This window comes from Pelobates fuscus, chromosome 4, assembly GCF_036172605.1.
Source record: "Pelobates fuscus isolate aPelFus1 chromosome 4, aPelFus1.pri, whole genome shotgun sequence".
Taxonomy (NCBI): domain Eukaryota; kingdom Metazoa; phylum Chordata; class Amphibia; order Anura; family Pelobatidae; genus Pelobates; species Pelobates fuscus.
The window spans coordinates 103,344,994-103,360,096 of NC_086320.1; the positions used below are offsets into that span (position 1 = coordinate 103,344,994).

The 15,103-nt window shown below is 39.3% G+C and overlaps 1 protein-coding gene across 1 annotated transcript in view; it reads right to left on the bottom strand.

The window, feature by feature from the left end:
• Positions 1-7,529, bottom strand: part of LOC134607870 (meprin A subunit beta-like) — a 95,742-nt gene extending 88,213 nt beyond the window's left edge. Inside the window, exons 1-2 of the mRNA XM_063450443.1 lie at positions 7,428-7,529; positions 1,002-1,020 (exon numbers count right to left, since the gene is read on the bottom strand). Coding sequence (XP_063306513.1) covers positions 1,002-1,020; positions 7,428-7,475 — 67 coding nt within the window. The 5' untranslated portion in view covers positions 7,476-7,529. The remainder of the gene's footprint in view (positions 1-1,001; positions 1,021-7,427) is intronic.
• Positions 7,530-15,103: the final 7,574 nt, after the last annotated feature.

Genomic DNA, 15,103 nt, shown 5'->3' on the forward strand with positions numbered 1-15,103 from the left:
ACATGGATATATTACTGAATGTGTTACATATTAAAACACAGGCTTTCAAGAGTTTCAAGCATGTGTGCATAGTTCTCTGTATTTTTAAATATAGTTTTACATATATTGCATAATCTGTCTATTCCAATGGGAAGGTCAAGTTTTCTAATGCCATATTGAACGACTGATTATGTAATTTTTACTATTATTCTCTGTAATGAATGTTGGATAATGCATAGACACCCAGAACTGGGATATACATGTGTCCATCTGCCCGGAATTAGAATCTCATTTGGGGACATTCTAGTGCTGCCCTGACATTAAAGTCTTTCCCTTAACCATTACACTACTCTACCCTTTTCACTTACACTATCACTAAACTAAAAAAATAATTGGTTTGGTGCCTTATTATGTTGTCTCCAGAACCTCTTGATGGCATTTATTATCCTTTTAGCATTATTAAAATACACACAAACACACACACACACACTTCCAGACATCTTGAAAAAAAGTCCTGTATGGACTGAAACGTTGAGAGAACCGAGGTGTATTTGTTGTTTACACAATAAAAGGATTATTGCAAAAGACCTGTGAGTGCACTTTTCGTCTACTTTATATTTTTGACTGAAGTTTTGCACCCAGACATCTACATGACCGGGAGAGTGAGTGCTGGACCCTTAAGTATATATTAAAAAAAAACTGTCACGCAGAGTACAAACACATTGTTACATCAGTAACCTTGATAGTCAAAGGAAGACAATGACCCAGTAAATCTTTCATTACATTTAATATGTGTAATACAATATCAGCCAAAGCACTATCCAAAAAAAAAAGAAAATAAGAAAATCTCCCTCTAGATATTTATGAAAATGTATTTCAGGTTTTACACCACAGATAGTGTATTTGTCCAAGTACAATAATTATGATTTGTTCTAGAATGTGGTGCTGTTTAAGCTAGAGTACTTGAGAAATGTAATAAAGCAAAAAAATATCAAAAAGTGTTTTCGTATGAATGAACTTACCAACACCACCGGGAAATGGCTACAAAGAAACAAAATAATAGTATAAGTATATAAATTCTTCAATGATTAATATTCTCATCAGTGTGCATTTCAAAAAGAACTACTTTATGGTATTAGCACAGAAAAAAAACTAAACATTCAAACATATAAATAAACTTTGCTTTAATCATGAACCTATTTATTTAACTAGCCACTGCATTTTTTCCTGTCTATGGCCTTGTCCTAATATTGTTGGATACGTTTTCCAATTTTTGTAATTTTTGTATATACTTTTAAAATTATTTAGTATTATAAAATAAAAGTTTATTTTGATACATTGATATTTTTAATATATGATACATGTTTTGGTAGTTTAATATATTGAAGTTTTTTTTTAAAAGTTTTTCTAAAAATATTAAATCATTTGGAAAGCTTATCCGACAATATTAAATCGAGGCTAATGCATGCATTTTCCTTTCTAGAACAATCATGTGTACATTTTAACATGTTTTAAATGTCGATATGACCTATATGGATGCAGTAATGTCACATTTGTCAATTAGATGGATTCTTGCATTTAGTTGATTTTTATGGGTATCAGGTGAAAATTGTAGGGATTGATTTCTATATTAAGTTAGAAACCTCTGGAAAATCTGTGCTCAAACAGTTGGTAAACTGCTTGTTTGTACAAGAAAAATGATTTATTATACCTGAATGACATGTGCAATATAAAAAAGTAGTCTTTTTATTGCAGTTTAGCAGTTTTGTAGCAGTTTAGCAACAATTACTCAACAATGACTCATACTGAGTCACCAACAGGAGTAAAGTGACTTTATGTGCGCTCTCCCACGCCCCCTCCCTTCTCCCCCCCAAATAATTTGTATTACATTTTGACACTATGTGCAGTCCCGTTGTACAGTTCTGCAAAATTTCCTAATAATAATGTTAATCTTTTCTGATCTCGGCAGCCAAGCTGGATGGATGCAGATTATTAAGGCTCAACCATATTTAGTGAACATGTGAAGACTTAAAGTAATTTGAGACCTCTTTAAGAACCCTGGAAATTTTTTTAAAGCATGTCTTTTTTTGATCAGCTTTATTACACCCTTTGGCTGTGTCAAGTTCTAGACGTCAGATTTTGGGAAGAAGTTGGATAGCCAAGCAGGACAGGAGGCTAAACTCCCACATTGGAGAACCATGGATTATTGCAGCCACACTCATTGAGCTTCCACATCTCACCTTTTGGTGGTAATCCTGGTCTGCCCCACCAAGACAATACAATTTGTTTTGGAATTCTAAGTAATATAGACTCACTCCCCTCTTCTTCCATCTTTCACTTACCCCTCCTTTCATCTTTCACTCCCCCCTTTCTTCCATCTTTCACTCCCCCCTTCTTCCACGTCTCTAACTTCCCCCCCTTTTTCCATATCTCTCACTTCCCCCCTTCTCCCATGTCTCTCACTTTCCCCCTTCTTCCCTGTCTCTCACTTCCCCCTTCTTCCATTTTTCTCTTCCCCCTTCTTTCATTTTTCTTTCCCCCTTCTTCCATTTTTCATTCCCCCCTTCTTCCATGTCTCTCAATTTCCCCCTTTCTTAGGTGCACCTCTCTTCCATCTATCCATAACTCTCCTTCCTAGGCGGCACCTGTCTCCCTCACAGAGCCAACACCAGCTCTGCACACACACTTAAGGCCCCCTCCCTGCTGTTATCCCTGTCATGACAAGGAATGGTGGCTCATCGAAATCCTGCGTGGCGTGCTCTACATTTTTCAAAGTGAGCACTAGGTAGTCACATTACATCTGGCGCTCCAACGCAGAGTGCGTAGGGTAGGCGCTCTCTGCTGATTTAGTGCGTGTGGTTCTCTTATGGAGCCACATGCTACCTTAGTGTAAGCTTATTACAAATGATCACTTTAGAAGCAAGGGGGGTAAGGGCGCAGTGCAAGAATTTATATGCCCCCCGTCTCCCACAATCACCTTGCACCTGGGCACGGTGTATCCTGTGCACCTGCTCAGGATCGAGCCTGCATCAGGGCCCCAACATCTGTATCAAAACTCTGTTCTCAGAATGGGACAGAGGCCATGAATAAACTAGGCCTGACAAGCAATGCTCACTAAGCTCCGTTCTCCCATGCCACAAGTTAAATGGGTGATATCCCTTCACACCGTCCTGAATCCCATGTAATCAACTGGCTGGATACCACCATTAACGGCACACACCGAACAGACACACACCTCCATATGGGCACAGTCTTGTTGGATCAGAAGACATGTTTGGTGACATGAACTTGACCATGGCATAAAGTCGGTAACTGCCTGCAGCATTACCAAGCTATATTGGCTGTGGAAACCTGCTAACTCCTCCTATATACAGTGATTGGCCTGGTCTGCATCCCTAGGTCGGGAATAAGTTGACACATTTTGGACTGCTCTAGATAGCTAGTGTCCATTCTATACTACCTGTATTAATAAGTATGTGTATTTCATGTTTTTGTTTTTTTACTGATTGCCATTTACTTATTGATGACTATACTGTGTCCCTATGCATTCTTTTTATGACATCAGACAGAGGTTTACTTCATGTATTTACGAGTTCATATTCTCTTATATTCACATCTAAAAACACATAAATAGTAATTGTCTCATAATTTGATTAGTTGTCTAGTAATTGCAATGCACCTGTGCAACAAAAAAAGAAATTGAAAACACAAACTGTAATTTATACTGGACTAACACTAGCCCATGTTATTGAAATCGGGGGTTCAGTGTTAAAATATATATAGTATATACGTACATAAAAATATATTTAATACAATTTACAAATATGATTCAGGATATAAAATGACTATTAATGATTTCATATGTATAGATATCCAAAAAGAATTCTATGTACACCATATGATTTATTTAGCACAGAAACAAGTTATTGCAGTACTTCTTTAGTCGATTGAATATATCTATTATTTATATTTGAGCCAATAAAAAGTATTTGAAAATTTTCAACAATACTGCAACAACCCATGATAATGTAAAAGGAACACTCTAAGGACCAAACTCACTACATTTTACTATAGTTGTTATGGTAAAATACATTTATTTTTGTTTGGTTTTAAAAAAGAAAGGGTGGGAGGGCGGAGCCTGACCTTACAAGTGAATGGCAGCATAACTCCCGAGCTCTGCCGAGGCACAGCCTAAATCCATAGCAATCAAAAGCATCTGAGGCTCCAAAAATCCCCTAACCACTCACCCTTCCACCCACACTCACCCCCTCAATGGGCGGAATCAAGAAATCCCGCAAATCATCTGTCGCACCGATCTTCCGACAGAGGCCGGAGAAGGCCCAGGCGCCATCTTTGGAACTATCCCCGCCAGAATCAGAATCTGAAATGAGCAGCCAAGCAACCTCTGATAGAACAAAGGCCCCACTAACCCGACGGGATATGCAGGGGTTCATCGCAGACTTCCGAAAATCGGTGGCGGAGGAGCTGGACAAGAGATTGTGCCCGATCATGGAGGGAATGGCGGACCTCTCAGCCCACGCACAGGCCACAGAAACTAAAATGGCAGAGGAGGACAAATATCAACCTCCCCCTGGATATCCCACTCAGGCACACTCATGGGCCTCATTCGAACAGACGGAGCCGAGTGAATCACCGGGAGTTAGGGGAAGACAGTCACACCGATACGTACGGGGACCATTACCTACGGGCCACACTGGCACTACTCGGGACCCCCGTCTGGCGACCAAGCAGAATAGACACGCCTCCCCCCACCCCGGGGAAAGAGACCACCACCAATACATACCGGCATAAGCAGTACCCCACTACCAACCGTCCCCACAATAGCTATAGGAACCGACAGGACGGACCACAGCACAAACAGGCAAGACTCACAAAGCCCAACTGCAGTCTACAGTCCATCCTATGCTAGGCAGAGTGCCCAACACAGCAATAGTCTTAAACCCAATATATAGTAAAAACCAAAGAAAAGAAAAAGTTACCTGCGCTCTCTCCTTAATCCCTATGTATATTTAGACAAATGGAGGTCATTTAGTTGCTCCAATGGCCATTGGAGGGAATGCCCGCCTGCCAACGTCAAGGCAGACCCCCCTAAGCGGGTCCTAACACTGACCCTTCAGCCTGCTTCCTTGAGCTTCTGGCAAAGATATCTCTAATGAGACAGAGAGGGGTATTTCTTATATACACCCCTATATACTTATTAACTCTTAATAGGGAACACATAGGATGGGTGGCAGCATTGTAACTAGGCTGTGTGATACAAAGTAAATACAAATACGAAAAGAGAGCGCAGGACTTCTGGCACACGAAGGGAGACGCGGCACGCATGGAACCTCACAACCTCGTAACACGGCTGCACAACCAACCAAAGAAACCGGAACAATGCAACCGGCGGGAAGACCGGCACGCACAAGATTAAGACAGCACAACCTAACCATCCCTATCTCTGCCCAACCCCCCCTTTTTTTCTTCTTCTCTCTCCTCCTCGTCCCCATTCTTTCCACCTTCCCTTCCTCTAGGATTCACAACTCCGTTCCTCTCCGTCTTCCTACAAGGGCTGGCGGGCGGGGACGCGCGGACACGGGGCGAGCACCTACATCCCACACCACCCCTACAGCCCTCAATTGAATGCACACAAGACATTGGGCCCCAACAGGGCGAGGATGGGACAAAACACACCCCGGTAAATGAAGCTTCTAATGCAACCAACAGACCGAGGTATCCCCCCAGGGGGTGGCACTCACCATAGAGAAACCCACCATTCGAGGCACACATCAGCCTTGGGGTAGACACATCAACACACCATACCCCACAAACACATAGCCATTAGGCCCAAGAAGAATAACCAAAAGGGGGAGAAGTCTCACCACCGAGGTACAGAAGGGCAAATTCTGAGAAAAGTAACAAACAAATCCCCCCCAGAAGACACAACCTCCAGTCCTCGCCAAAAGCCGGAAGGCCGAACCCTGTGCACAGCGAGAGGGCATACCCACCCATTCCTGACACACGAAAGGCACACCACCCAGCCCCCTAACCTCCCCACCAGCACAAGATTGGGATACAAATGCAGTAGTATGGTCTCATAGATCGCAGATGGCACCACAAAACACCCAATCCCATAAGCCCACGAGGCTCACATCCAAGGCAACATCAACAGCATTCAGGCAAGACCCAGCACAGCCGAGGGCAGCATATCAATAGCACATCACGATGAGACACCCAAAACTGTATCCCAACAAACCTCCCCTTCCCCACCCACCCACCTCACCCTCCCTCTCCCGGTACCCCCTAAGAAAGTAAACTCAATGCTGACAATACACACCCTAGGAATTTACAAACAGCAACACACTATAGACAAACCCACAAGTTCGAAATGTTACCCCCAACAACCTTAACCCTTTTTTCTCTGTCACCCCTTCCCTGCTACCCACCATATACCAAACAGCCAGGCACGTTCGCAGTACAGGAGCTCCACAGCACCCACTAAACCCTGAGGGGACCTAACACAAACCCTCAACCCAGCTCTACACTCTGGAACGATCCGACAATGGAAAATGCAACTGTACCTAAATATGACTTGAATGTACCGGATCGTAACAACGTGAAACTGTGCATGTACCCTTTACCTCTCCATTCCCCCCCCCCCCTTCTTTATTCTGTTACCCATTCCCCGCTAACTACAACATGCAAAAATAATACAAATAAAGATTTTTAAAGAAAGGTTGGCCTAAGCTTGCCCAGTGCTAATTGCTCTACTAATTTGAAAAAATCTGTATAGATAATGTGGACAATAATTTTTTGGAACATTCACTTTGTTCTAAGTACATAAAAGGAACAGAAAATGGTATACATAGACAGCAATAAGAAATACATAACAGCATAAAATAATCAGTTTACATCATTATATCATAGCATGTACTGGATAAGTACATCCAGAGACATTACTGCAAATTAAAAGTACATTATTACTCATTTTCATTATCAACATTTAACTGTACATCATTAATAAGCTTACAGTACAGAGGTACTTTCTTTTGTTATTTCTATTCCAATTGTTTCATTTTACTATAGTTTTTAATTAATGCTATTCAATTCCATACTGCATTACAGAAAGAAAACGTGAACATTCTAGAACAGGCATAGGCAACCTTTGGCAATCCAGATGTTTTGGACTACACCTCCCATGATGCTTTGACAGCTTTATGGATGTAAGAGAATTATGGGAGATGTAGTCCACAACATCTGGAGTGGGCCAAATGTTGCCTGTCCCTGTTCTAGAATATTCTCTCTTATTTACTTGAACTATAATTTAATAATGAAAAGCAAATAAATGTAATAAATGTGTAACAGAAATGATTAAACAATATTTAAAAACAAATTATTTTTACTACGCTGGAAGAATTCAAACTTAGTTTTCTATTTACACTCACCAAAGCCTGAGAAAGTGGAAGGAAGACTAGGAACAAAAAAACAGTCATTGCGTCTATGGTGTACAGTCCAGGAAGTGACAGCTGGCCTTCATGCAGGCTTTATAGGTGAGCTTATCTGTAATGTGACTTCTTTGTGGGAGTTTTTTTGCAGCTGAAAAGCGAAGTACATTACCACACAACAATAAATAAAATAAATAAACTTACACCCATCGAATGTTGCATTGTTTAACTAAATGCTAACAAAGGTATATATATATGTAAAGTGCATTGAACTTGCTACCAACAATTCAAGAATGTCAACACTCCATTCTAACTACACAGAATAAACTCAGTTATTACAACTTGATCCAATGACACTAATTATATATTGCAAGTAGCTCCAGGCAGACAACACAGAGGATAATGAAGATCCTTGACCACAGTCTACGTTGCCATGGTTCATATACAGAGTATCTATAGGATATATAGAAAAAACAGTAACAGAAGAGACTTCCAAGGGGTAAACATATGGGGTAAAGTAAGAGACAATGATAATCCAAACTTAAAACCTACCTGTTTTCTCTTACCCACCCTCCAATCCATCCAGACTTGTCTACTAATTGTCACGGTGCCGCAGGTTTCTGTCAGCGTGATCACACTAAAAAAACAGCGGTCCCACCAACATTTTATCTATTTTCGAATAGATTTCCTATAGATTTTTTTCATTGTTACAATAAGAAAAAAAAGGCACATCTATTTTTATTAGCAAGCAAGTGTTTTTACCCTGATGTACAAAATAGCCATAGGGTATCTGATACTAAATTGCCATGTACTCTAGTTTGAATTTATAGCGCTACGACAATAAAGGCAAAATTACCAAATTGCTGACTCTTTGTCTAATGGATATTTCTGCAGCTAATAAACAAAATTCTTCCCAGCTTACCTGAGAGAAATGACTAGGCTAAGGGAAAAGTTACAGGAGCTGGAGGTCTCCAAAACCAACCACGTCTTTTGCAGACTCAAATAGCTCCACTTCTCACGAGGTGATAAAGCTGACTGCCTGTTTCTGGCCAGAATGAAGAAAAGTGCAATTCAAACTAGAATTCTTTATTTGCACTTGCCCATAAAAGATAAGGTCATCAACCCACATCAAATTGCACATGAATTTTCGTCATACTATTCTAAACTTTATAACCTGCTGGATGACACTAACCTGTCTCAGTCCTTAGCCCCAGTAATAAACTAAAACTTTTTTATTTATTTATTTTTTTCAATTTTTATTTTTTTAAGTTTTATAATAGATAGGACACATGAGATACAGAACAAAACCATAGATATGCATGTGTCATTTATGTCATAAAGTATTACTAGAAATTCAGAATAATATCAAATGATACTAACATATACACTGCCATACACATACGCTACAAATATTCAAAATGTCAGGTCAAAAATTAGGGAGAGACAGATCTTGTAAAACTATCCTAGCCCAATGGCAACTGTTAGACAGAAGCAGGAAACAATACCAGTGTTAATTCATACATTGAAGTCTCCAAAAATCTCAGTCAAAGAACTAAATCCTTTTCCTGAGGTTTTGGTTCTGTGTTTTTCCATCTCAAGCTGGTATCTTATCTGCGTCATCCAAGTATGTAAATCATCGTAAGTTATCTATCTCTTAGTTAGCAAGTATTTTGTAGCCATTAATACATGTGTTGAAAGAGAGATTTCTACTTTCCTTATTTTTGGCCAGTCAATGTGCAAAAGTGCACTCATTGCTGTAGTTGGGACACCTTTTATTTTTTTTTTTACTCATTGAGTACTTCACAGACTAAATTCCAGAGAGGAAGCAGACTATTTTAACTCCACCGAGTATGAATAAATATGCCAACCTCTAGCATCTTCAACAAATCATGGAGGATGTCTGATACATTTTGCCCATTGTTGAAGGGATTACATACGTTCTCTGTATAAGTTTATATTGGAGTTCCAGAAGATTCAAACAGTGAAGATTATTCTTTAAATTCAGAATTATATGTATCCATTCGTCATTGTGACAAAGTGCCCTTCGCCACTTGGTCCTGGAGAGGCCTGCTTGCCAGCCTCTTGCCCTGTGACTATGGCCCTGGGGTGTATGGCCCTTTAAAATATTATTTGTTCTTATAGACTTTTTGGGACTGGTGCAAGCCCTTTAAGTACATTATTGGGACATAGTGAGAATTGGAACAATGCCTCTTTAATACTGTGTCCCCAGAGTCCCCAGACTGTGAAAATAACTTGTACATGTCTGTTTCCCACTTGGTTTGGTAAAAGGGGCTTACCGAACCAATTACTGCACAGGCGGACCACACGCAAGTGAAAGTGTGCAGGGAATTTACCTCCCAGGCTGGCGGTTAACATTTTCACGAACACCGCTGACCCTTACCTTCTCCTCCACTTTGATGCTTCGGTTAAAATCGAAGTGTTTTCGACGATTCGAACGCACAGTTATACTAAGCTATTTGCACGAACTGTATTTTTAGTTATTTTTCAGTGTAAAATAGACCGCACAGCCCAAATCTATGGAACTGTTTTGGGCAGGAAAGCCATGCTTGCGGTCGGTCAAAAAGGACTTCCACCTAACTTTTTAACCACTGGAGGGAATTGTCTGATTTTTGAGTATGTTTGTATTTGAAATATGTTGATTCATAATATGTAATTTATGGAGATTGGATGTATATTTTGTGAGTTATGAATATTGTATGAAACTGTGTATTTTCCTGCATGTGATAATTAAGTTAACCCATTTTGTACAATAATTATATCACAGGCAGAGGGGAGGATTTGTGTGTCCTAACTGGGAGTGTTTAACTGTATTATAATGTATTTGATTGGCTGTACCACAAAACCATGTGGGTGGTAACATTGTGTAAAAAGTTGCATATAAGTGCCAATAAACCCTCAGACTGCAGAGTTCCTGTTTTGACCCTCAACATAGAGCCTCGTCTCATGATTGGGGGGAAAGGCTGCATTTACACTGGGGGATTGCTATACTCTACATAGTCCCCTAGCTATAATCACTAAGCTCTTTTAAGAGCTTGTTCCAGCTTTTCTCTTTGCAGGAAGAGAGGTCCGGTCTGCAGTGCTTAAGGTGTTTGGAGAAGTGCTTGGAGCCCTCGGGAAGCACTAGGAGCATCCCTCAACGGAGGTACTCGGTTGTAGTACTTGAGCTCCGTTACAGTCATATCTTAATATATCATTTAAATGTTTTCCCCAAGTTTCTATTTTATTTTGTCCATCCTTCTCTTCATAAACATTTCCACATGAGTAAGTGTGACAGGGTTCATTTCAAATATATGACTTGGCATTTCAAGAATGCTGCACTTTTTATAAAAAATATTAACCAGAGAAAACAAGATGAACACCATTCCTGCAGATTTTAGTATGCAAAACTTGAAATACTAGCCTGTGCTGTGTACTGGCTTAATTTAGATCGTAGGGTTGACAAGGAGAGCTTAAGCACAAAAAACATGAATAAACAGTGCACACAAAAACCTGAGTGGTGGTAGAAGGATGTGTCCGTGTCTGAAAGTGAAGAGTGAGGACTTTGAAGGTGGGGCAATCAGCTTCACAGAGCTAGGCAGGGAAGGGGCCCCACGTCCACCATCATGGGCTGTGATGGACACTGCAAAAAGGTTCCGGTGACCCTTGTCCCTGATGCAGTGCCTGCTGGCTGTCTCTATGAGTAGCGCCCTGTAGTAATTTTGTTTCCTGACTGCTTGAGTGGGTCAGGTTCACTGCTTGAAAGAGGTATTTTGCCAATGAGTGATTCAAGCTCGGCAAGGGTAGGTGAGAAGTAGACCTTTCAAAGTCTTGGAAAAGCCTGAATCGTCTTGCCTTGTATCAAATCTTTAATACAATATATAATTTTATTTTTCCATTATTTTATATTTATATATTTATATCCGCTATGTGTGTTTCTATGATCTCTATTGGGCAATCACTGGATATCAATTTATAAAATACATTTTTTTTTTTTACGTTGCACCAAAAGGTAAGCAGGTCTTTTCAAGGCTTCTTCCATTTGTATATTCTTTTTTTAATTGAAACCAGCCAACCAACCTATGTTATCTAATCTGCAATATTCCCATGTGCAATAGCACATATGCCTTATGATATGTGATAACATCAGGCATATGAAGACAACCTTCTCTATAATTCCTAGTTAATATTGATATTTTAATTCTTGATATTTTACCTAGCCATATAAATCTATTAAACATAATTTCCTTTAACTGTTTATATGGGGAAAAAAAGTGGAAGTGATCTAAAAATGTATAGCCAATTTGGCAAAAGATATAATTTCAAGGCAATTATGCATCCCCGCCAGAAATGTTAAGTTTAGTTCATTTTGCAATATATTGTTTGATCTTATTTAGTCACCATTTATAATTGATTTCTGCAATTTTGGGGGCATTTGTTGAAATTATAATGCCCAGATATTTCAAGTTATCCTTAATCCAAATGAAGCAATATTTTTATTTTATCAATTCCTCCACTTTTTTTTTTTTACCAATATTTAATCCCTTAATACTTGTCTTCATATTATTCAATTTATAATTAGAAAACTTCACATAGATCTAATTCTCCGCTAAGATTCTTTTGAATTTAGAGGGTCATTGATCGTAATTGAAATGTTGTCTGCATAGGAGTTCACTTTTAAAAACCTTGTTTTTAAGATGTATCTCTTTTATCACATTGTTTTTCCTAACGTATTGAGCCAGTGGTTCCAGATACAATATGTATAACAATGATGATAATGGGCATCTATGGCTCATTAAGAAGCAAAATCGCCTGTAATATCCTCTCTCTAAGTCCAAACCCCTGAAGTACCTGGTCTAGAAAACTCGAAACCACCCTACCAAAAGCCTTTTTGGTTTTAAGGTTTAAGAGGATTTCTCTAGAATATTAATTAACCTTCTGTTTGTTGTCAATTTCTATTCTTATCGAGGCAAATGAGCGATACACAATACAAGCAAAAAAATATGTATTATTAATCTATACATTAACCTTTTAAGGTGGTTAATTAATTATCTATATGCTATAAACTCTACATTATCTTTATGCGCCATATTCAGCATAACTGGTTTCAATCTTTCTGCCAATGGCTGCATATATATATTTTTTTCAATAATTCTTTATTGGGTTTCACATTTCAAGACAACAAGGGGTCACAGCTGTGAGTCATGCAGCAATACTCAGTTTACATTTTTCTACAAGTATATCATTAGATCGCTGAGGATGCACCTGCAGATGTGTTTATTGCTTGGCAGTTAAAGTGAATACAGTAGAGACAGTGTTCAATAATGACATTCTCAATAAATACATTCTGTTGTATGAGTTGCTGCACAATGTAGATAATACATGGTAGATTTGAGGGTGGGAGGGGGGGGGGGGAGATACAGAAGAAAAAACGGGAAGAGGGGGAAGGAGCTTATTCATTTTATAGTCTGTCTGACATAAGTGCGCGGTCACTGAGATGGTCCCCTACATGTATGTACCTTCAGGCGGAGGTCCGACAAGTTTTGTTTTCTCAAGGTCTCTGTATTATGTACATAGTGCCTTGTGCCCTGTCCTGAGATGTCTGAGGTGGTGGGTTTCAAATAGATATTTACTTGTAAAAACATTTTTTTTTTTAATTTTACTTCACCCTTTACCGATTATGGTTTAATATCAGAAGTAGGGGGAGTTGTGATTGATGGGGTATAGTAGTTCGTCCATGGACTCCAGGTCTCCTGGAAGATTTTATATTGTTGGGCGGAGCCTAAGGACATGCGTTGTAGTAATAAGGGACAGGTTTTTTTATTTCCAGTTGGTTGCAATGAGATTCCTTCCTGCCAGCACAAACGTGGACAACATCTGTTTGGCCAATTTGGGCATTCGGGGACGGTAGAGAAGAAATAAGCAGATGTTTATATCTAGTTTCTGTGTAGTAATGTTTCATCTAGAAACCAGGCTTTGTACTCTATCCCACAGTGGCCTTATATCTGAAAATTCCCACCATATATGCATCTTATTGCCATCTGTGTGTCCGCATCTCCAGCATGAACTAGAGACAGCGGAGTAGATTCTGTGGAGTGTAGCTTGGGTGAGGTACCACCTGTAAACGAGTTTTCTATGGGAAATAAACAATAAACAGTTGGTGGGTGCACACTACACAGGATAACACTTTACCCTTAGCATTCAGAAAGTCTGTAATTTTATCAGTGCTTGATTCACTCCTGTATATAAAATATAAGAACAGGAAAAAACGCACATAGAGTAGTAACATTTAAGTCTAATTTGTAACTCAGACTTAAAAAAGGTTTCACACACATGGTTTTGAGCCCCTTAACAAAAGCTGGCTCAAACTACAGGCATGGATAATATCAACACATGGCCTCCACACACCAGGCTGCTCCCCCTCCGTGGTCCTTCCATTATATTCAAGTATTCCAGGATGCAATATTATTGGACACACAAAAAAATTGGGGTAAAAACAAACACTGGGTATAAATAAATAAGAAGTCCACTGTGCAAATAGCAAAGACTTGACGCGTTTCGGCCTGGGCCTTTATCAAAAGTCTAACCCTCTTCCTCATTCCTAATCATTTAAATATGTCCAGTTTTGGCTCCCTTTTCGGCTTTTGTGCCAATTTTCTTTCTACTTCTGGTATCAGGGCGGCATCCTATCCCCTTGCCTCCTTCGATGTCACTTCCAGTTCGCACGGTGTAGTGTCTGACGCAACTTCTGGTCCCTGTGTCATGACGTACTACCGGTTCGGACATACTTCCGGTTCGGACTGAAAGCTCTGCAAATTTGCCAGTACTAAAAATGTCCTTTTCGGCAATAGACACTGGCAATACATATACTTATAAATACAGCAGTAAATATCAATTCTTTAATAAATGTCCACACATTTACACTTAAAAATACATGTTTTCCACCCACCTGATTCCCCCCCTTCCTCTACTTCCCGTTTCCACCTCCCCTGACACCCCAAACTCCTCCCAAAAGGAATATCACAAACATATGCCGAATAACACTCAGGAAAACTGATACAAACTGGGCACAACAACACAACACATAAGCCAATACTAGCCTTGTTAATACTGTTTCAAACTGTTATATAGTAAACCAACGTTTCCCCCCAATATTTTCTTTCTGTAACCCACCCCCCATAAGGGACAGAGTTATATCGTATTAGCAAACGATCGCTACTGTAACGAAAGAAAAACTGTTATGAAAATGCTCTATATGTACTATTGTTACAAACAACATAACTCAGTTATACAAACTCTGTAACACTAACCTTATTCCCAGGTTTTTTTTTTCTGTACCCTAACCCCGATATAAATGAAAAATTCAAAATAAAGAATTTATAAAAAAAAAATTACATGTTTTCTTTAGTAATAAGCAAACAAATTATATTCTCATGCGGTCTAACAGAATGTTTATATATCTTGTAACTTCATACACTAATAGATAGCCCTATCTTAACACAGTTAACAAAGGGGAGCACATAACACATTCCCTTTTAACAGCAGCAGTATTACCATACATTCAGGGACAACAGAAACAAAAAAAGGGGAGAGAGAAGAAAAGAGACTTAAAGAGGTGTCAGATAAAGCAGTATTTCAGGTAATATATAATTCAAGTACTCATTTGAAGATCAACCCAT